At 41.4% G+C, this 21468-nt stretch overlaps 2 protein-coding genes across 2 annotated transcripts in view; one reads left to right on the top strand and one right to left on the bottom strand.

Annotated features, from left to right (window-relative positions):
- The window catches only part of T265_04009 (hypothetical protein), a gene marked incomplete at both ends in the record, with an annotated part of 34863 nt that extends 32541 nt beyond the window's left edge, over positions 1-2322 (bottom strand). Inside the window, one exon of the mRNA XM_009168627.1 lies at positions 2221-2322. Coding sequence (XP_009166891.1) covers positions 2221-2322 — 102 coding nt within the window. The remainder of the gene's footprint in view (positions 1-2220) is intronic.
- Positions 1-21468, top strand: part of T265_04010 (hypothetical protein) — a gene marked incomplete at both ends in the record, with an annotated part of 52502 nt that overhangs the window by 19002 nt on the left and 12032 nt on the right. Inside the window, 3 exons of the mRNA XM_009168628.1 lie at positions 10320-10378; positions 11437-11503; positions 19225-19422. Of these exons, the coding sequence (XP_009166892.1) occupies positions 10333-10378; positions 11437-11503; positions 19225-19422 (311 nt within the window). The remainder of the gene's footprint in view (positions 1-10319; positions 10379-11436; positions 11504-19224; positions 19423-21468) is intronic.

Raw genomic sequence — 21468 nt, 5'->3', positions numbered from 1 at the left:
TATATATATAAAGCGGGGTTAAACCCTACAAGCCAGCCATCGATGACAGTGAAATGGATGTATCCTATTGAACAGCTTCGGTCACTCCTGCAGAAATATGTCGGAAATTTTAGTATTACTGATATGGGCTTGGTTTCCGACTTCATTCTTGCGGCTGACAACCGATTTCGTATGCTACAGCGCTCCGCCTTTTTGAAGTCAATGCTTCCAGTCCTCCAAGATTACAGTCTTGATAAAACTTATCTAACGCTGGCTGCTTTGCATTATCTCACACTGGAAAGTTTCCCACACACATGAAGGAAAGACCTTAGATCCTGTGGTAACGTGGTGACTAGCCCCCTTGAGAAAAGCAGTGGTTCGTTCACTCAACAGAATCGTATTCCCCTACCTCACTGAATGATTGTGTGTCGAATTTTGAACCCCCTCATAAGCAAGTCACGAGCATGTAGGAGGACAGCGTGCATTATGATCCGTGACCAGAACGCAGATGTATCTCTGCTATTTAAGACCAAGTAGAAGAAAAATTTAGATGCAAACTTTGCATGCACTGCCACATGCAAAGATACCGTATATTGGTTGAGCTTCTGGTTAGCCGCGGCGACAAGTCCTTGTGTAGCTGCCAGACAGCATCACCCTAGGACAAACTAGCTTTGTTTGTAGTGTAACTGCCGTCCTCACCGCAGTCAGGATTCACAATTTCTCGTCAAAATTCTTCAACAACCCAATAAGTTTATAACTGTTCATATGATGATTTCTTTCGGATTAAAAAGACAAATCTTCTGCAACCAAGCAAAGTAAAGTCCTTTTGAGAAATCCTGTGAATCTGTCTTGAGTGTCGCATGTCTGGCTCATACAGTTTTCTTACAAACATAGAAATTTGTAAATTCCCTCTACATTTGGTTTCCTTTGTCGAGGATTACTTTATAAGAGGCTTTTGAGCTAAATGACAATCCAGTAGGCCTATGGTTAACTTGGGACTCTCTCTCAGTTTCCTCCATTTTCGAGGCAGTATGACCTTATGACGTACCGAATGGAACCAAGTGACTTTTGGGAAGTTTATTTACCAGCATTTTTTCAGACGTTACACCTGTGTCTTCTCATAAACTTTCCGAAGAGTGTTTGAATACCTGATTTAGTAAAGTAAGAAGCTGCTTCATTCCCAGACTGTTCAGCAGAACTAAAAGCACACCCATAGATACCGCACCAAGTCGCTATCTGATATCTTTTTCAGTGGGTCTCAGATTACAACACTTCATTTCATTTAAGTTTGTAACTCGATTAACTGGATATCCCTCACTATGAAATGAGGAATCCCTGCAGGCTGGCCTGTCACTAACAGCCAAATAACGCAAAGGGCACATTTGCCGGAGTTTGTTAATCAATTCTTAAGAAAATTGAACTTTCTGTCAGTTTGACGGCTGAATTCTAACGGTTACTTACAGAAACATCGCCAGCAAGCAAGGTCAAACACTGGACTCGTTTCCACCCATTACGTGGAACCTATAACGCTTCCTCAGATCATCGTTGCATTCCCACACTAATCATTATGATTACCCGTATATGAGTGATCTACCTTAATCAACTTGTAATAGCAGGTGTTTGTTGAAGTCAGAAATGTATACAGCATGTTTTTGTATACGATGTTAGTTCCGAAGAAGAATCGTGGTATTGTTCGCATCAACAGCCGCTCTTCTTCTGATCGTTATACCGTCAATTCATCCGTGCTAGCATAGAACATGTTTTGAGTAACGACGTCATTGATCGAATATCCGAAGGCTATGTCTGTAACTATACAGCAGTATTCATTACCATAAACTGAGGTTTGGTGCTATGCGTTGTGGAGGGCACAAGTACTGAAAGTTGGAGAACATAATTATGATTCAAAGATTCATGTATTTTTTATAAAGGAAAATATTGGTAGCTCAGGTAGTGTAAATTGACAATGGCTTGTTCGCTGAATTGTGCAATTCGATAAGTAGCAATGATCGCTGCACACCACTACGCTTGCCAACAAAACATTGGTGATGTCACTTTGATTGGTGCTGAAACGTTTGCAATCAAACAGTCCAGCTCAGCATACAAGCCAACGACCAGATTCGTGTATTACTGCATTACCTTTCTTGTGAAATGCTGTTGCATATAAGTGACTCGGGTGTGCTGTTAACTTGGTTGCTTGTTCACCAAGCCTGAGGATCGATTGAAGCTAATATGCCTACTTACTGGTGCTACATCCTCAGTGCACTGTCGGCTGGGATCCTTCTTCTGTGTGTTTGCGTCTGTGTAAGTCTTCATGGGCCCTTTAGGATATGTTTCTTTTGCCATTCATTTAGCCAGTTTGTCAACCCCCTCGTTACCTGCGTAGTTGGTGTTGTGATTATCTAACTTTTTGTTTTTATTGGTTGATTTCAACATGGGACTAAGTTTTAATTGGTTATTAGGCTTCTTGCTGATAAACAGTTGTCGGTCCATGCCTTAAAATTTTTTTGTGTGAACACCGGCCCCTCTGGCTTCGTTTGGTTAGTGCACCTTGAGTTCTAGTTGGCTAATTGATTTTCTGTTCTAGATGATCAGTTGTTTATGTGCTTCAGTGTAAACCCTTATGCCCTTGTCACTTGCCCGATAGCTCCTTTTTGGGTGTCAACAACCAATCTTATGTTTTCACGGTTTTGATTCCATTGGTATTGATTAGTTTAGTTTACTACAGGGTTCAGAATGTAGTTCTGTTGTTCGGAGGCCCTGTTGTACTAAATCTACTCTGATGTGTTTACAGTATCGCTGCGCCCCTTCGTATAATTGCCAGGGACATTTGAGGAATCGAAACAAGAAATACTCATGCGTTCAAAATCACGTCATTTTTTGCACCGGTAGACTCAAATCTAAAAAAAAGTTAAATTTACCGGATATTTGACAACCTCAACAGATCTTCCAAGAACAAAGATCATATCTGCGGTATACTGAATCTGTAGTTTTCCAAACTTTATTTGAACGCAGTGAGGCGCGCTACAACAGGACAGATTTAAAAAGGGGGAAGTCCTTGCAAAACAAAAAAGACAGGCGCAGTAGGCAACTTCGAGAATCAAACTCTCTTTTTTTCAGTACCACTGCCTAGATGACAGCAAGAATTTGCGACAACAACTACCAATCAGCTCCAAGACAGTCTGAGGACCATCTTCCAGAAACTCAAGAGATCACTGAATGCGAACGTTATCTGCGTAATTGTAAGTAAATAATTCGACAAGCCCTGAAAGAAAAAATATCCACCAGATTAGGTGTGCGCAAGCTTCCCAGCAGAATGCATTACCCGATGTCACTTGCTTCAGTTTGCGAAAAAGGTGAAAGTCATCAACTGGGTTGGAACAACGTTCGGACAAAGACCAATAATGAGCGAATACGAGTTAGTCTGCATCTTCGTGAGATGAAACCAGTCGCGCCACTGATTTCGGTGGTAAAAATTGTTCGCTTGTATTTCTCACGGGTTCCCTTTATAAGAAACTCGCAGTTTCAGCATTTTTTTTGAAGTTGACACCACTTGTGAGCTGTTATGCAAAGGAATTATGAAGCCTTCTCAGGTGATTAGATAGAGGGTGCCAAAAATTTTATAAACACCTTTTCCCCGTTTTGCCTCAACTAAGGGACGGAAAAAGGGATTTCTGTCATCAAAGGACTGTTTCACTCTTCTTGCTGATGATGTTTACTCGCTGTCTGTCCTGTATTCTTGGTATTTCACTGTGGAACGTGATACCTGCCTAACTTACAACTTGACATAAATCATATGTTGGAAAAGTGTGAGTATTTGATAGCCCATGTATGCTTAGGTGACATACATCCACGTTCTCACCCGAATTTTTTGTGAAGAATCTTGGAGGCCAGGCTGCAGGTAGCTTATTCCCGGACATTATCTGTTGTTCTTGGCGCCAACACTTCTATTCCTGCAATCTAACGTACTGTGGTGACTCTTTTAGAAAGTTGATTTGCTATGTGATAGACATTTAGCTGAAGCTATGTGCTGAGAAATGGCACAGGTCTTCAACGTAGTCGTCACGGCGACCGTGTTAGGTTAGTACTTTCGGCTGTTAAGCTTTGGCTCCTGTAGCCGAGAAGTACCTGAATATTTTGGCATGTTTTTCCTTTAAGATAAGAGTCTGCTGAAAGACCCTCCGGTAGAACAAATAAACAGAGTAGGGTTTTGCACGTCAGCGTGAAATTAAATGATTAAAAAAATTGAAATAAATGGCCTTAGAATTAATGTTTGTTCTTAGTCTTTTCTGATGGCTCAGAAGATTGAATTAGAGGACATTCAGACTTCATTTAAGCAGTCACAATTCGGGAAATGGTGTTGTTCTACCTTAATAATCCTGACCCTTGCGGTCATGGTCTACGTCTGATAGATCAGTAGTCTGTTTATGAGGATTTCCGAATACCATGATGGCAATTTTGACCGGTGAAGTAGTCCTAATTTCTCATTGTTTTTGAAATCATGTTGCGCACAGTTCCGAAGTTACGCTAGCCGTGTGTTTTACAACTGAGCCTTTATCGCTCGCAGTAAACTTCATATTTCGACTGCAGAACTAGCTCACGTCTCTAATTATCACCAAAAGACCCTAATACCATAATAATTTTTTCACTCCTTACGAATACGACCCATACGGCTCAGGGGTACCATGTGCAAACCAGAAACCAAAGTAGATCAACAGATTTGCTGTGTAATGCCTCGTTTCAAAGTAAAGTAGAATATCACAGCCTTTGTACGGATTTTCTGTCTGTTAGGTTAGTGCGTTCAAATTTGATGGGTTTCAGTTTTTCTCGTGTATGCACATTAGCCCAGTTCAATAATCAGTAAGACAACAACGAAGGCTTACTGGTTTTCAGTAATAATAAAATTAAACCGTGTAAGTATGGTCTACAATCAATGATTACGGCGTATGGCATTCCAGCGGTCTAGATTTCGGAAGTGTGGATATCTTAACTCAAATGATTGAGAAAGGAAACCCTTAAAGCCTCTTTTATATTTGGTAGCCCGAATAGTAACAGAAGGTGCTTACTATCCTGATAAACTAGTGCTCTGAACACAAACCAAAGCTGCATTCAGTTGCTGACTTCTTGGATTCTGTTGTTGCTGTTTTACGCCAAGAAATTTTGAGACCAGTAACTCGGCGGTACATTCGGAAGGAAACTCACAACTAACTATACACCAAAACACTAAGTGAGTTTATACTTCTCTCCTACCCTGCAAACTGGCTCGGGTCTGTTGTCTTAGCATCATCAGGCTGTTATACACACTTCACCAAACGTATAGCTTTCGGTTCGTTTCATCAAGACCATGGGTCGGCTCACCAAAAGTCTTGACCGAAATCGCACTGATTACGTATGGGTTGTACAAGCGAGGCGAATTCACGTGGATGCTTGTACGCTACTCTAGTTCAAGTAAACCATTTTGCGCATACTCCAAGTTTTGAATTCCAGCTTAGGATAGATTTCAGCAACGTTTCATTGAGACTGAGTAAAAACCAGTGCTTTTCGAAACCAATGAGTGCATTGATTTGTCTGTTGTGGTTTCAATACAATTTTGCACCTTTTCGACACTGTCTTTGATTTAATCCAGAATTGTTATTCAGAGAACTGTGGTTAACCCATGTTATATACATGACTGTTATACATGACTGTTGTTCTCTTCACTGCAACCGGACTGCCAACCGAATTCCCTAGAACACCAGCCACACCATCCAGTTTCAAACCAAAATTGTTTTATGCCTACTGGAAGCCTTCGTCATCAGCATTTTAAGAATTCTTATGTTGTACTTCATAGTGTCTTAGGAACCAATGGAGGATTGTTTTATTAAAGTTCATGCTCTTTACCCACTCCAAAGCACTGTACGTTTAGGTAATTGACTTGTATAGTGTAAACAACATTTACTTTTCTATGTGAAAACCTCTGTTAAAACTTCTCTGACTAGATTCAGTTTCTCCTCGTCATTGTGGCTTTAAAGGGCAAATTTGTTGATTTTTCCGATTTGTTCAATTTTCTTTCGGAGCCTTGGGCAGGGGAGCTTGAATTTGTTGATTGACTCATGTATCCGCCTAGGCTGAGATTTTTCTATATCAGATGAGCTTGACATACGCTTTTTTAGAATACGAGTAGTATTCACTAACTTGTGTTACTGCTGCCAGACGTACTACTCACTGAAGTTAAGGATCATGTGGTAAAACAACCGTGTTAGTCGTATTTTGTTGTGCTCTTTCTATAACCAAAGTTCCCGAGCACGTTTTAGTACGCATAGGCTGAGAGCAACTTGCCTGAAGCGAAATATCAAAGACTACTAATGGCAGAGAAAGAAAACAAAGTTTGTCATAGGTATTTACTCTCTCTTCTTAATAAGTATACACCAAAAACATTGTTTTCCAGTTGGAATACCGCTTCGCTGAAAGATTAGCTGGGAAACAAGCGGTAGTTCGGTAACTCGAAGTGCAGGATCCAACGGCCGAATGACACTTGTAAAATACTTTTGGCTTCATCACTGCCATCCCCTTGATTATCTGTGCACAGGATGGGCATGCTACGAAACCAGTTCGAGGGCTGAGAATCCGGGGGCTGTCTGGTCGATTTGAATGGCCCACGTATTCCTAGCATTGCTTGCATGGCCTTACTTTGATTGGGATCTCTGAGAATGCTGGACCAGCCTTACAGGGGTTACCGCATTTTGATATCGGGTCCACATCTTTTCTCGTGTATTCGGAGACATTTGCACCAGGCCCCCCTTGTATCCTTCTTTACGATTTACAGGAACGTCCCCATGGCAGTGACATAGAACAGCCCTTGATGATTTTTATAAACAATATTCCGTTTTTGCTTTTCTATTTTTTGCATCACTTATCGCCAAAGATGCTGTAAAACGTCTTTGGTAAGACAATATGTCGAACGATAAGGGAGCTACGTTTTCCCCAAGCTCATAAGGAGAGTAAACGGGTAATTGTTCTGCAATAAGCGACTATTTATGTGAAGGCCATTGACTCGATTTGTCAGGCAATTCAAAGGACACTTAGATAACATACTCAATAAAGAAACTACTGAAACATCTCCGGACCGCGTCTAGACGAGTTTTTGTCAGGAGTACAATTTTGATGTTCATGTGAGCTTTAGTCCAGAAACACAAACTTTCAAAGGCGTTTCCCTGCAAAAACAAAAATAGCACCGGACAAACAGGATTCGATGGGCCTGCCAGTGTCAGTACACAAGAAACCACAGGGTTAATTGATTCCATCGATATTGAACATTGAAAGGCTCTTTTTCGGTCATTCACTAAACAACCAAATCACTATGAGCAGTCAATCAAGACAGAATAAACACCGGAAAGCCACTTTCTGTTTACCTCAGTTGACCGGAAGAACTCAATCTCGGAGAAACGGCGGGTCACTGACTAAGGCCAATTTAATGCAGACAGACAAGGTCCTTACAAAATAATCCCTTTCTTGCAACTAACTGAATGACATTTGAGCACGTCGATTAGGAGTGCAGGAGGAGACAAAACGAACGGGGTTAGGAAGTCCACCAGTATTGCAGATGTATTTTTCATCTAACAAATCACACAAAGCTAAAAATGCCCACCTACTAGTGCACTGCGCTTCAACATAATGGAAGCACTCCCGTCCTATGGGAAACTCCCATTTAAGGGATACTGCGAAGAAACAGGCGATTTGATTGATTTCAAATTGCTATGGTTTATGAGAATGACTTGAATGGCAATGTAGTTGACCTAAGGACCGGTTTTCACAGTTCTTTTTTGGTGTTATTAGTCGTTTGTCTTGACAGCACCACACAGAACGCGATTTGGAAAAGGCAGTCTCAATAAAATAACACTCCGGGGCGAACAGAACGACCTGCCGGCTACGTCTAGTGTAGTGAACCAAGCTTTGCTCAAAACAAGTCGTGAAACGATAACTACATATAGGTTTGTGGTCGAATCAGTTTTTATCATTTTCACCGCAAGTCCTGTAAACGATCTGGTATGTTTGAGCAAACTGAAGTACCGAGTATCACCGAAATAGGACTGCAGTTGTATTCAGTGGTTAGAGCGTGGATTTATTGGCCGTTTGTTTATCGTATAAACTAGGTACGCAAGGCATCAAAGGGTTTCATTATTGGACCAAAAGTAGTTGAGGATCATGGTGCCGCAAGAGAGCAGTTTTCATGAAAGTACCGACTATCTAACCAAATTAGACAATGTCTGTTGGGCGCATGACTCTTCGAAAAACCGCTCTCCTGGAGCCAATTTGGGAATGAACAACAATGAATCATAGCACTGGGCCTTCTAATAAGTGCATCCGATAATGTATTTCTTGCACTGACTGGCAACTCATACCATTTCATTTTTGGTTCTCTGCATATTTTTTTAAAATGCAACTGTGTCTCAAGGGAGCCAAGACATTACGAGTGTAAAACATATTTTCACAGCTTTTGGCAGATATTCAGGTATTCCTGGTTGGAATGTACTCATTTCGGTGATAAGAAACACAACCGCTTCTGGGCGAAGGTAAAATGCTTCTTTTGTGATAACTAAATGAAAACATAAATGCGAAACATGGCGAGTAGAAGTAGATTGGCATTCGTGGAACTTTCGTGTGTCCTAAACGGCGAACTATATTTTAACAGAAAAATTCAGGAAGCAACGCAGCTACCAGTCTGTTCACTGTAATCAGTGCAGCATAAATCCATGATTTTGTGAAATATTCTAACGCATAATAATGTTTAAACCGTTGTGCTGCAAGTATTTATGGAAAATTTGCTGCTATGTATGGTAAGAGGTAGTGAGTACATAATTGCAGCAATGGTATTTCTGGTATCTCTCCGGGGTCGGCTCCCGAAATGTACCTAATCACTTCTATTCATGACAGTGGATGAGTGAAAGTGGAGAGCTAGACTAAATGACTTGTCTTTCTTGTAAGAAAATGTATTTCAGTGTCTGTTTCTTTTAGACAAAAATGCGTGCATTGTCATTTTGTCTGTATACCTTTCGAAGAAGGCAAAAAAATTGCAGGCAAACTTGAGCCTCGGGTTGTAATTGCTAAAGGAAAAACTAGAAATTGCCATCAAAAACTAGTTGCAACCGTCCAAATGCAACTATTATTATCAAAATGAAGCTCTAAGATGTCGGTGTGTTGTTTAGTTTTTGCTTCATCCATTTGGAATTTTATGGTGAGGTTTGCGGTGGACTCCTTGATTAACACATTTCGTCTAGACATGGTGGCTTTTGAAAATTTCCGTGCATTCGACAAAACTGAATATGGTGATAACTGATTTCGCTACTGATCTGTGTTTTTGTCTGGTCGAAATATATATGGCTAATATTCAGTAAAGGCATGTGAACTTAATAACCTAGAATCTCACCACATCAGCCTTCTAAGTTATGTGAAAAAGTGGTGTACGTAGTGTTGAAGAAAAAGCGCTTCACAAGCACGAAAGCTGTGAATGGATATTATTTTTTAACATTACATTCCAATCTTTCAACCGAACGAATCAAACAGTCGGAGAAATCGAACTAGATGTTTATGGCCAAGTAGGCGATTCAGGGACTAGACTCTCCTACCTTTCATGGCTTGATAGCACCAATAATTAGGTCTTAGGTATCGCACACATTTAACGTCATTAAGATAACACAGTTTCGACGAAAAGTTTCAAAATTCTCCTAGGTGTTTGAAAATTTAGAAAGCTAGCTTGGCTAGCAAATAGTGGACAGGTAATCCATCATTCTCCGTAGATAGCACAGAGAAGGCCACTGAGAAAAACGAATAACCGACCACTAGGGAGCTAAGCGTTGCTTAGTACATCAGTCTTGCTTGACCCGTTCATAAACGTACCTGAACCATGTGATTTCATGGTCAGATTGCGAAGCGGGTTATTTAATTGTCAAAAACAGAAGTGTGATTGGTCGTTGTGTTAATGAGCACTGAAAACGCAGGCCCGGGTTAACTTTTAGCATACTTTGTGAAAAACGTTTCATTCTATATTAACACACACGGGGATTGGAGTTTTGAAATCCTACGAAGAAACTTCTGGCAATAGTTGCGGTGAGTGAAATTCGGTTGCAGTTTGAGATCATAATCACGAATATTTTCCAAAGTATTTTATGTGCAGAAATGCACACCTTGACCACGAAGTGGCCATTGTTAAACGCAATCATATTTTCCTAGCTCAACGAATAATTAAGTGATTTCCACGAACTAAGAGGGAACCTACGAAGAATGATTCACGCTTTAACCCCAGCATTATTTTACATTTGGTTGGTACAATCCTAATGCGTTATGTTCATTTTTGTATACTATAGATAGATTTCAGAAATGGCCGAAACAAAGGACTTCAATAACAATGTTGTCATTCTCGCCCGTAAGTTCTGTAGTTGAATTCTTCAGTTGATTTGCACCGCCCCTGATAAACATAGAATGTATTTGTACTGAAACCGATGTCATTTGAAAGTTGATAGTTGGATACACTCAACATGAATACCCTGATCTTAGAATTGACTCGGAAATTCTTATGCAGCGGATGAATCGGAATAGTGACCCTTGCCTCACGAAACACTGTGGTAGTGTTTCTGTCATCAGAAATGTATTGTTGCCAAGCTTGGTTTTCGCAGCGAATATTTACTGTTTTTTTACTTGATTCGTGGACTTATTGACGAGTGGATGAAGCAGTACTTTACCAAAACAAAGACATCGTAACAAGACCTCAGTGGGCAATGATGACGCGCACACTGGACCATGTTTTTCTTAACCTTTAACTTAGGAAACTTCTGCAGGAATCAGTGGGTGCGTTGAAAGTACACATGAATGGACACGCTTTCACTATATAATGGCTGCAGCAAACTATGTTTTTATTGGAACCATTTGAGTTACAAGACAGAAATATGTTAACTGACTGAATACACTACAAGTCCAAGCGATCGGATTGAGCAGCACAGGCAAATCAAGAACAGACCAGCTGATTTCCTTGTATAAAGGTAAATCAAATGAAAAGTTTCAGTTATTGTATCGTTTTCGTACACTGAAGCAATGCAGTGTAAGTGAAACACGGATACCGATAAACTTCCGTTGTTCAAACATAAACGACCGGGCCTTACACTGGGTTTCTCGCATATTATCTTACCGCCATTCTGGAGATCGGTTACATATCGGAAATTGAATTCCGCAAATTTCGTTTTAATGGGAGCTGGCGGCTTAGTACTTCATAACTGTCTGTCCTCTTGATTATTGTCTGTCTTCGTGATATTGGTCATTGTCCCATGGAGACCGTGTTAACTTGGCAAGAACTCCATTGAAACTCAACGCAACCGATCATGTGGTTTTTGCTGAATTCAGGGACTGTCATAGGACCCTGGGGGATAGGTGTATTTCAGAGTATTCGGAATGCTTATAAGTGGTGTTTTTATTCACTTGTTTCTACAGTGTGCATTGCCAGCTTGCTCCTGGTCATCGTGATTCTCCTCATCGTTGTCATCACCTACTATTACTTGTAAGTTCGAAGTCACAGTTTGATCTTCATTTCTGCCTTTCTTTTTCTCTATCTGTACATGTGTATTAATATATTTCACGGCTCAATATTTCTGGCATTCTGCGATTGCCTGGTCTATCTTATCACGCCGAGAAATAGCAACCCAGCACGTATTATTTCCTGCCTTTGTGAACGTCACTGATCAGGAAAATCTAGTAAAATTTCTTACGTCATGGAAGTAAGGTTGTAATAAGTTTATCAGACCAAAAAGTCTCAGAATGGTGTTTTGCAAATTATAAATTTACTAAAACTCATGTATGTACAAAACATCGGTTACCGCTCAATGATGCGAAATATGTTCCGTTACGTAGCTACTATTTCCTCATTCCTGCCGGACCTTATCCGATCTACTTGTGACTTCGATCAATTCCAACCACAAAATCGAAATCATGCGATGTTACTGGTTTAGTCGGTTACCACTAACCTCCGTTATTCTACTCCTTACTTCAACGATGGACTTTCTAGTTTGCTTCCCCAGTCCCGTCGGAACCAAGCGGCATCTTAGACGGAAAGAGAGACTGATGAGGACAGTTTTAGATCACCAACAGCAAACTGGNGCGGCATCTTAGACGGAAAGAGTTACTGATGAGGACAGTTTTAGATCACCAACAGCAAACTGGTTGAGTGGATGAGAGCAATTTAGTAATATTAGCTGAATAAACCTTGAAACCGATTCAGGATGAGCAAGTTCTTGGACAACATGGGACCCATCCATTTTTCGACAGATGTCATTCACATGCTCAACGACCCAACACTAAACTGGCACATCGTCTCAACCATTTCAAGATAATATATGCACGGTCAAGTTCACAAAGGTATACCACAATCGTCATCTCGCTTTAACTTTATCCAACTGCTTAGGTCGATCTGAAGCTATCAAGATCCTGCACCTCTTTCAAAAACAGACTCAAAGGTTCAAAACAGACTTTCTTCGCCTTGTTGAATCAGATCAGAGGTTACATGCGCCGCGAAAATTATGTAAAATATTTAGGTGTATAAATTTATCACGAAGCTGGATAGATAAAAGGGGGGAGGAATGGTACAAGCAAATTGACTTACGGCAATCTGATTTGTTGTGAATTACAAAGTAGTGGGACGACAACTTCAGAATACGGTTTTTAGATTTCCTCTTAATTTGCCATGTGGAGACCCTTGTGACGGCGAAGACCCCGAAGATGACTCCATCCCTCGGTGGTCCGGTAAATCGTCACTACTGTTCACTGAAGTGGGAATGAATGTTTGCGAGTCGTCCTAAAAGGTTTTTCAGAACAAATTCTATCCGAATTTACTAAACCGTAAAGTCCATGAGACAGTGGTCAAATATTCCTGCCATGGAAAGCACATACAGACAGTACACAGATCCACCCATTGTTGGGCAAGCTTCCGATTCACCAGCAAAAATCCATACAACGCCTCACTGAAATGCTGCTGATTCGAAAAAATGTTATCTGATGTATTCTCAAGCGCGAAAGATGTAGTTTTTTGTCAACTCCAATACGATTGTCCAGTGCTCATGAACTCACTGGGGTCGGAGAAGTGACTTTCCTTTTGTCGGAAAAAGAGGGATCATCATCACCGACAGCATGACCGTGGGTGTGTTGAGATGAGAGTTGTTTTGAACAATTGGGTGTCGTTGTTGAAGGATTTAAAATTAGGATGCGGTTTGTCCTAAAGGCGGTCCACCACGACTTGCGTCCACTTTGAGCTATTTTTGAATGTAGATTTCGTTGTCTAAGTAAAGTTAACCTATGCGAATGCCTATGAGTGCTACACTGCCTTTTCATTTTGTTTAATCCTTACTGAGAATCACAAGCAGTGCGCATCTCGCAAAACTCCAGGAAGTTTCCAACCCACGACTTTCCTGCTAGTAGGCTGAACACTTAACTTTAGGCCATGAGGGACTGATCAGCTGTGTGATGAACTCGGAAGTACACGGGATATGGCAACCCTCGCCTTTAAATCATGGTGACTGATTAACGGTGTGGGATGTCAGGCAGACACAGCAGGACTGACCGGGCCCCTCTCGTTTACTTCAGCACTCTCAGTCTTCGAAAAGCGGCAATGTATGCATTATGCCTGATTTTGAATCCTGAGCCCTGGTTTTCTTTCCAGCAATCGCCTTTGTTCTCCAGAAGACCAGTTATGGTCACCCCAAATAAGGAACGATATTTGCACCTAGCAATGGCAGTCGGATTGGATGTAACTAATGGCGGGTTCGGTTGGCACAGGGCAGTATGAAGCCTTGTTCCATGATGTAAAACATAAGTCATTTTCCAAGCTCGGCGAACAGATCAGCAGCCAACTGATCAATAACCAACTGACCGGATTCTTTTTCATTAGCAGCAATGTGAGAAGTATTTCATTGAATGAGCTAATTAGGTCTCCTTTTTCAGGTGCAGGCAAACTAAGCATAAATCCAAGAGTTTGGTGTCGCTGATGGTGAGATACACATCAAAGGGCAGGCAGTATGAAGCCTTGTTCCATGATGTAAAACATAAGTCATTTTCCAAGCTCGGCGAACAGATCAGCAGCCAACTGATCAATAACCAACTGACCGGATTCTTTTTCATTAGCAGCAATGTGAGAAGTATTTCATTGAATGAGCTAATTAGGTCTCCTTTTTCAGGTGCAGGCAAACTAAGCATAAATCCAAGAGTTTGGTGTCGCTGATGGTGAGATACACATCAATTTGGGATGAAGACGCTCGTTTAATGAGCGTACCCAACCGGCCGCAGTAACTGTTTGTCCTGGTTGCCTTCTGAGTTTGGGTTCATTCCGTTTTTCATCTCAAAATAGTCACTGCATATCTTCACACATTAGCGTTCAAGACAAGTGCAAGCTTTCTGGACGTTAATAAGGGAGACCTTGTGGATGATGACCATCCTCTCCTTCTAGCACCTGCTCAGTTATAAGGGTGAATGTCGCTACTAAGACAAGCCCAGTGCAACCGTACGGGTTTGGAAACATTCCGGTTAGTTGTTTTACCACCTTTCGAATAACAATTGAAAGTTTTGCGGTCGCTGAAAACGCGTGAACCCGCCCTACCCTCTTTCGAGCGGCTTTCTAGGACTGGATCTACTGATAGTACAACTAGTTCATTCGTCCAGTGGACGATAGGAAATTTTGTTTCTATATATCGTCAGAATATTTAACCTAGGAAATTCGGTTCCCAAGAGCAAACAACCGTTCGGTGGTTATACGGAGTTTTCTTTCAGATCAGCTGCATCACCTTGTTTTGCTTTTTCGACTATATTCCAGTAAGAAAACTAGCATCAATAGATTAAAGTTCATTCACAAGACTCATGTCATAGAAGAGCGAAATTTCAACTAAATCCACTAGGGATCCAGCTCGTAAAAAGTGGTTTTGCAAACCAGTCTGTTGTTCAGTATGCCTAAAAGTATATCAAAACTACTTCGAACCAAATATAATTTCAGGTTGTTTGGATACAAATCGTTTTTGACTTCGTCTGAGCTGCTTGGAGAGTCAGTGGAATTGGGCTTTCTGGTCAAATTCCACTACATCTCCAGTCAATAAGCTCATGCTAAATATACGGATATTAGATACCTGACTTAAAGAGGCGGGTAAGGATTAGGGAGTTTGAGTACGTCAGGCTCTTTCCCAGATAGCACTCAGTTTTAAGTGTACATTCACCTAGCTCCATTGCACCCACTGTTACCCATCATTCATGGGCTGGCTGTAATGGGGTGTGACTGGACGTTTGTTTTCCGTGACAGTTATCAGCATTTAATGAAAATTTCCTAAGCGACAAAACTTCGCATCAGCAAAAGCTTCCTTTATTTTCCATGGTTTTACCAGTGAATGTACAACGGAGGGGATTCAGTACATTAGCAAACTACCGTTGCCTTATACGCGCGCGTAGTGTGGTCGGAAGGTATTGTACTGGGCTGCATATATCGTAAGGAATTCAAACTTGGGGATCGGTTTCTTCAAGTCGGACCGGGGCATGCAGAAACTTGGTAACCTCAAACCATGTATAAGCTGCCTTGTTTGAAAGCATTCCATAATTTTCCGCAAGTTACTGAGGAATAAATCAGACAAAGTGGAAAATTTTCGGCATAGAATCCACTGGCGCCCCAAGACTTCGCTTTTAGCAAATTTCGGCCATGCTACAATCTATTTTAAAGCAAGGAGTACCACCTTGGTAGATGGCTGTAAATAACAGCTTGGTATGTTGCTATGCAAGGAACTTCATCAGCTAATGCAATTTACCAGAATGGTGAGAGTTCCTCCATGTAGTAGTGACGTGCTCGGTAGTCTTATGGAAGTGAAATTAATCGATGCTAGTGGTCGGTTGTGCCATGTGGACGGTCTGCCCAAGTGCTACGTTTATTCAGTGGCACTTGCAGCACACTGTTATCACCTTGTTCATCCGGCGTTCTTGTGTGACCGCAAACAAATCATGCAAATAATGTCTGCCGCCCGCACGATATCTGCGCCAGCGTGACTCACATGGTGCACTCAGAAGCACACGTGACAAGCAAACTCGTGGACGATCATGTGAGGAAAAGTAAGCAATCAAGCTGCACAGGATGACAGAATACCAAGAAGGCCACAGCCCGTTGTGGGCACCCGAAACGTTGTTAACACTCTCATGAATAGCGTCCCTCTCTATCTGAGAGAAAACACATGGGTAATGTTGTGTGAGTTCAGTTCACGATGGCTGTCTGTGGACAGAAACATGTTTATACTTTCGTTCAAGTCAGCCCAAAAAGGCACACTGCATGTAATTCTGTCGCGTTAGTGGCTGGCATACTGGAGCCGTCTGTGAGGAAAATCACTCTTATGGCCTTTTTAACGGAAAAGTTCTTTTCGTGATGAATTTCCTGAACCACTGTGAATTTGGATTAATGCCAAACAATCGTGGTTTTAAGAGGGATTATTAATCTAATAGCACACCTTCGAATAGTTTGGCCACCCAACCGTATGGGATGTAATGGAGTGAATATAATGAATTCAATGAATCTCAGATGTATGCAAAACAACATGACATGACAATATTTAAAGTTTGATGATTGGTCGTATATTCGTGTAGGTTTCTTTAGGTAAGGGATTTTCTTGACTTAGGTGTATGGGGACATTAACTGATTCAAACGCACAGAACCTTGCGAAAGTTTCCTGCCGGCATTCTTGTACCAAATTTTGGTTTCAGTCCTCAAAATATGCTGATCATTTTACAAGCTCATCGCTTGTTATGTGTATTCAACTGAACTCCACGCCTGCTGAATGGAATGGCAAACGGTGTTTCGTAATATGTAGTCATTTTTAAACGAACAAAGTTTGCAAAGTTCTTTAAAATCCTTCCTATTTCTCATCTTTCATGATTGCATGCTGCGACATGTATTAACCACAAGAATATGCGAAACAATGTGATAATCCAAATTTGGCGACATATAAATGACAACTGTATTTCTGCTGGAATTCCAGCTGCACGTAAGAGGAAGGAAAAGGTACATGTGGCGCGTCTAGTCAACCATACATCTACCTTCTAACGGCTTCATTTCTCTTATTCAAGATTCTGTGGTTGTTAGTCACTCAACGGTTCCCCTTATCCTCTTTATATAAAGCTCGCTTTATGTTGAAAATACACGTGGCATCTTTCATTAGAATAATAAAGCAACCCGTCTATTTCTGTCTAGGGTAACGTGGAAAATTTTAGTCACAAAGTTTTGTTTTTCGGTTCCACGCAGACGAAACATCAATTTCCATGGATGCCAAAGTCACTCCACTGACAGAAAAAACTGCAATGCCCTAACGGAGTATTTTTACTTCACTCATCACTTTTGTTGAGCAACTGAACTGTGATGCGCTTCTAAATACAGCTCATTTTGCCTAAGTATTCATTTGATACACCTGGATACAATCGATTTAGCATGTCTTAGTGCACAACAGTTCAGGTGCTCACATGTACCTACCGGTGCAAATGGTTCAGGTGTGTGTTGTGGTAATTTGAACACTGTCGTCCTGATAAAAATGCGCAAATCATCATCTGCTGACAAAACAACCACAGATGTCTTTCAGACTTTACCCAATTTTTTTATTATTTGATAGAACCCAGTGAGGAACAACCAATGTTTGCGAGATGGTATTCAGGTAGCATTTCATTGACGGAAAATGCTCCTGAACTAAACATCCGAGTCCTAAGTTGTGTGCCAACTTGGTGCCTGCTCATTCACTCTCCACTTTATTCAGCAGCTCTGAATTAGACCCTTGACCGTTCACAGTTACTGTCATTACTTGATGGTAGTCGCTCAAAGGAAGCAGAACTTCACAAGATATATGAAACTTCCATCTGAGAAGTCGCTACTCGACGGGGCTGTCAGCATGAGTGACCACTTGATGTGGAGCCCGTGGCTGAAGGATAAATGAAGCTTTATGCTTTCTAAGTGGGACTGATCAGACTGAAAATCAGACACTCGAACCAGAACAATTTAGTGTTCAAAGTACTAGCAGGGAGGTTGCGGGTTCGAAACTGCCTGGAATTTCGTCAACAGCACACTATTGACGACTTCCAATAAGGATGAAACAGCTGTGCAGTGCTTCTTGTGTAGGATGAAATTCCAGTTGAAAAGCTATTACTGGACTGTCTTTTGATAGACCGTCTTCTTGCCAGCCAGATACACTTCGGTTTCGAAGTAAGTTTTCAGGTGCCCTAGATTATTGAAACCTCCAGTTGCTCGTACCGTCACACCTACACATGGTGTGAAAGGATCACACAAGTCATAGAACGCTCAATAAAAATGACTGTAAATCGTCCCCGATCGGCAGTAACTGAAACACCATGGGCTCATTCGACGGCCTTCGTCTTTGATCATCCAGGCGTTGTGTCTCACGTTATTTTGCTGATAACTGATGGTGCTATACACTTCAGATCCGCTCTCTTTTGATTTTTAACCGGGAGCATGTCGCTCAGGCTACTTAGAAGTAGGATAATTTTTAGTGTACTAAACTTCTACGCACATCACCTTTCTTTCTACTGATGACAACTACTGTGAGGTGTTTTCTAAACAATTTGACTGCACCAGCTCCCCGCAGGCCTGATCCAAATGAAATCATTTCCTAAAATAAATAGGGCTACCGATTCAAGTGAATCCTCGTTATCACCGAGCACTGTTATGGAATATTTTGATAAAAAGGCAACAGCATTTTGGCAGGAATTTGAGAGATGACCTTAACCAGTAGACATGAGATAAAGGGAACTTGAAACGCGCCACGCCGTCTAGTGGTTGACGGACTTATAAATGTTACTTACGACGGTGAGCACTATTTGAGACTGTAGTTACACTCTTGATGAAATATTGTATCAGTTGCTCAACTGCTATCCATGCGTTCTACTTCTTTCGAGACTGTGTTCCTTGTTAACCGTTCTTTTTCATGGCTAAGGCTGTGCCATTTTGTTTTACTGAGTTCTACATTCCGTGGTCTTTTGAACGGTATCGCAACTTAGTTTACCATATTTGGAGTTCCCAGAAAATAGATGCATCAGTCTTGTTAAATTTCGTCAGGGCGTGAGTTGTACATCCGAAAACATTCTCGGTTTAACATCTGTTCACAACTCCACTAGAATAGTTTTGGTGTTATTGTTGCAAATTTATAAAAGCGAATATTTGTACTCTTTGTTTCTCCTGCTCTTATCGTGTCTCTTTATGCTTTTTCCTCACAGCCGAAAACTTTCGGGTAAACAGGATAAGCCGTGTATTTCGTCCTGCTGTCTAAACTCTCGGAGTGATCAAGATCCTATAGTCTGGCCGGACAGCAAGCGAGTTGATAACGCAAAACCAAAATTACAACTGGATGATGCACGACTCTCGGACAACCATCAGTTTCATTTTCACAGGTACAAAGATGAAGAGCCTGACCAGTAAGCAAACTTTGATAGACGTTTTCTAAGTGTTTATTTTCTTAAATCAACGCTCCAGTGATATTATTCATGAGCGTAGAAATGTCGTTGGATTTGTCGTGTTGTGACCAGACTGAGTTGTTCTGATGTATCATAGATTGGAAGCTTGTTTCCACAACCAGTTTCTCTGCGTGCATAGCGCAAGGAGTGGTATTACTCCATTTGCCAGTCGTTTAGATGACCGAGGAGGACTGCAGCACTCCTTATTATGATTACTCTGCTTGTAGCATTACCAGTTCGGACACGAAAATGCTTCTGTTTTCCAGCACACTTTCTATAGTTCACTGCATGGAGTGCTTCGGTTATACTCATCTTCTATAAACCGGCACACGCTCGACGGGCCTATACTTAATACAGATTTCACCCCCTAAAAATCAGCGGTTGGCCCATGTCAAAATCCGGACAAATTTAAATCCGAAGCATCACAATCAGGAGAATGAGCTACCGATAGAACATGAATCTAACCAATCACATTGGTGCACAGAACGTTGGCATCGAAGGTCACACCTTACCCTTTATGATTTTGATAATTTTGCCCATGATGTAGTTTATCCGAGTTGACCGAAATGCTAAGCAGTGAAATTCCGCTCAAAATCGTTTTGTCCATCCTAGGTACTGTCCCAATCCAAACCATATATACTAAATGTAGTGGAAAGTCAGAACAACAAGCAAACAAACTTGACTGAAAACACCCTCTGACGGGTGACAATGCCCATTTTGATAGATATTGGGCCTGGACTTACAACTCTAATTTTTACTGGATTTAGACTTGAGAATTCCGGCTGAAATCTGTATAAACGAAGGATGCTTAAATTGTAAGCTAAACACTACTTGGACCATCGGGTGATTCGGGGCAACCAGCGTGCATCTGTTAGTCAAGGTGAATTTTCTCTGAAAAACCGTTCTAGTGCGTCACAGTTAGTTCAAGCTGGATGAAACGGAATCTCTCTACACAGCTTCTGTTAGTGGTTTGGTCATCGTCGCTGAATGAGACTGTTATATCAGTTTCCGTTCATTTGCGTGCCGTATAACGATTCATTCCGTTAGATTTTCCTCAAATTATTCAAAGTGACCATCAGTTTCTTCTTGTATTGTGAACTAAAAGGCTGGATGGGCTAAAGGCACTTATCACAGATTTCTAACAAGGCGTCATCAATGAAGAGAGTCAAAAGATGATCAGATGCTGTGTGTCCGAGCTGTTCTATGACTACTTTGGTGAGTATCCAAACAACTGGCTTGTCTTATTGCGGCTTTCAGATGACCCACTCGCACTGCATGTATGTTTATCAGCCCAATTCTCCACACTGAGCAATGTGGTCGGTGACTTCTGCAATCTGTTTATTAGATATAGTCCTTCCGGGACCTTACTTCTGTGTTCTATGACCTTAAGGCACGCCATCTGTGCGCTGCAAGAACCGCTATTAACTCATTGTTGCGTAACTCTCCAAGTGCTGTCCATTCTTTGCCATATTTGAAACTGTAACGTCCCTGTGTCTGTTGCTCTGGTAAGCTATCATTTTTTGGTTGTCAACTTTAGTTCGCCCAAAAACTGGTTGCAACTACTGCCATTGGTTTAGCAAGGCGTGCGTTTTTGGCGTTGCGGCTGAGTTCTTCTCTTCGAACAACAAGCTTGTCTGCCCTTAGGATCGATCAGAGTAATTATCCAGGTTTTTTAAAGTTTGCGTTTGTCTGCGCTCAAAAAGGTTTCCGAATCTGTACACCAACTGTTCACGCGTGTGTGTGCTTGGTGTGGATTTTCGTTCCTTCGAGTACATTAAAAGTATTCTCGGGTATTCTTTCTCTAAGGATGTGATTTCCGAGGGACATGCCCCCACTGACAAGTTGATTAGTCCTCATCTCATTTGTCTGCCACATTCTTTCACAATATTTCCCTTGTCATCAGAAAATGAAAGCCCATCGAAACGTGGCTCCAGCAGGATATGCGCTGTCTGATGGAATGCCGGGTAAAACAGTTGCTAATAAGAACAGACCACCTAATGCGAGTGA

This window comes from Opisthorchis viverrini, assembly GCF_000715545.1.
Source record: "Opisthorchis viverrini unplaced genomic scaffold opera_v5_62, whole genome shotgun sequence".
Lineage (NCBI taxonomy): Eukaryota > Metazoa > Platyhelminthes > Trematoda > Opisthorchiida > Opisthorchiidae > Opisthorchis > Opisthorchis viverrini.
This window is presented reverse-complemented; position numbering and strand designations above follow the sequence as displayed.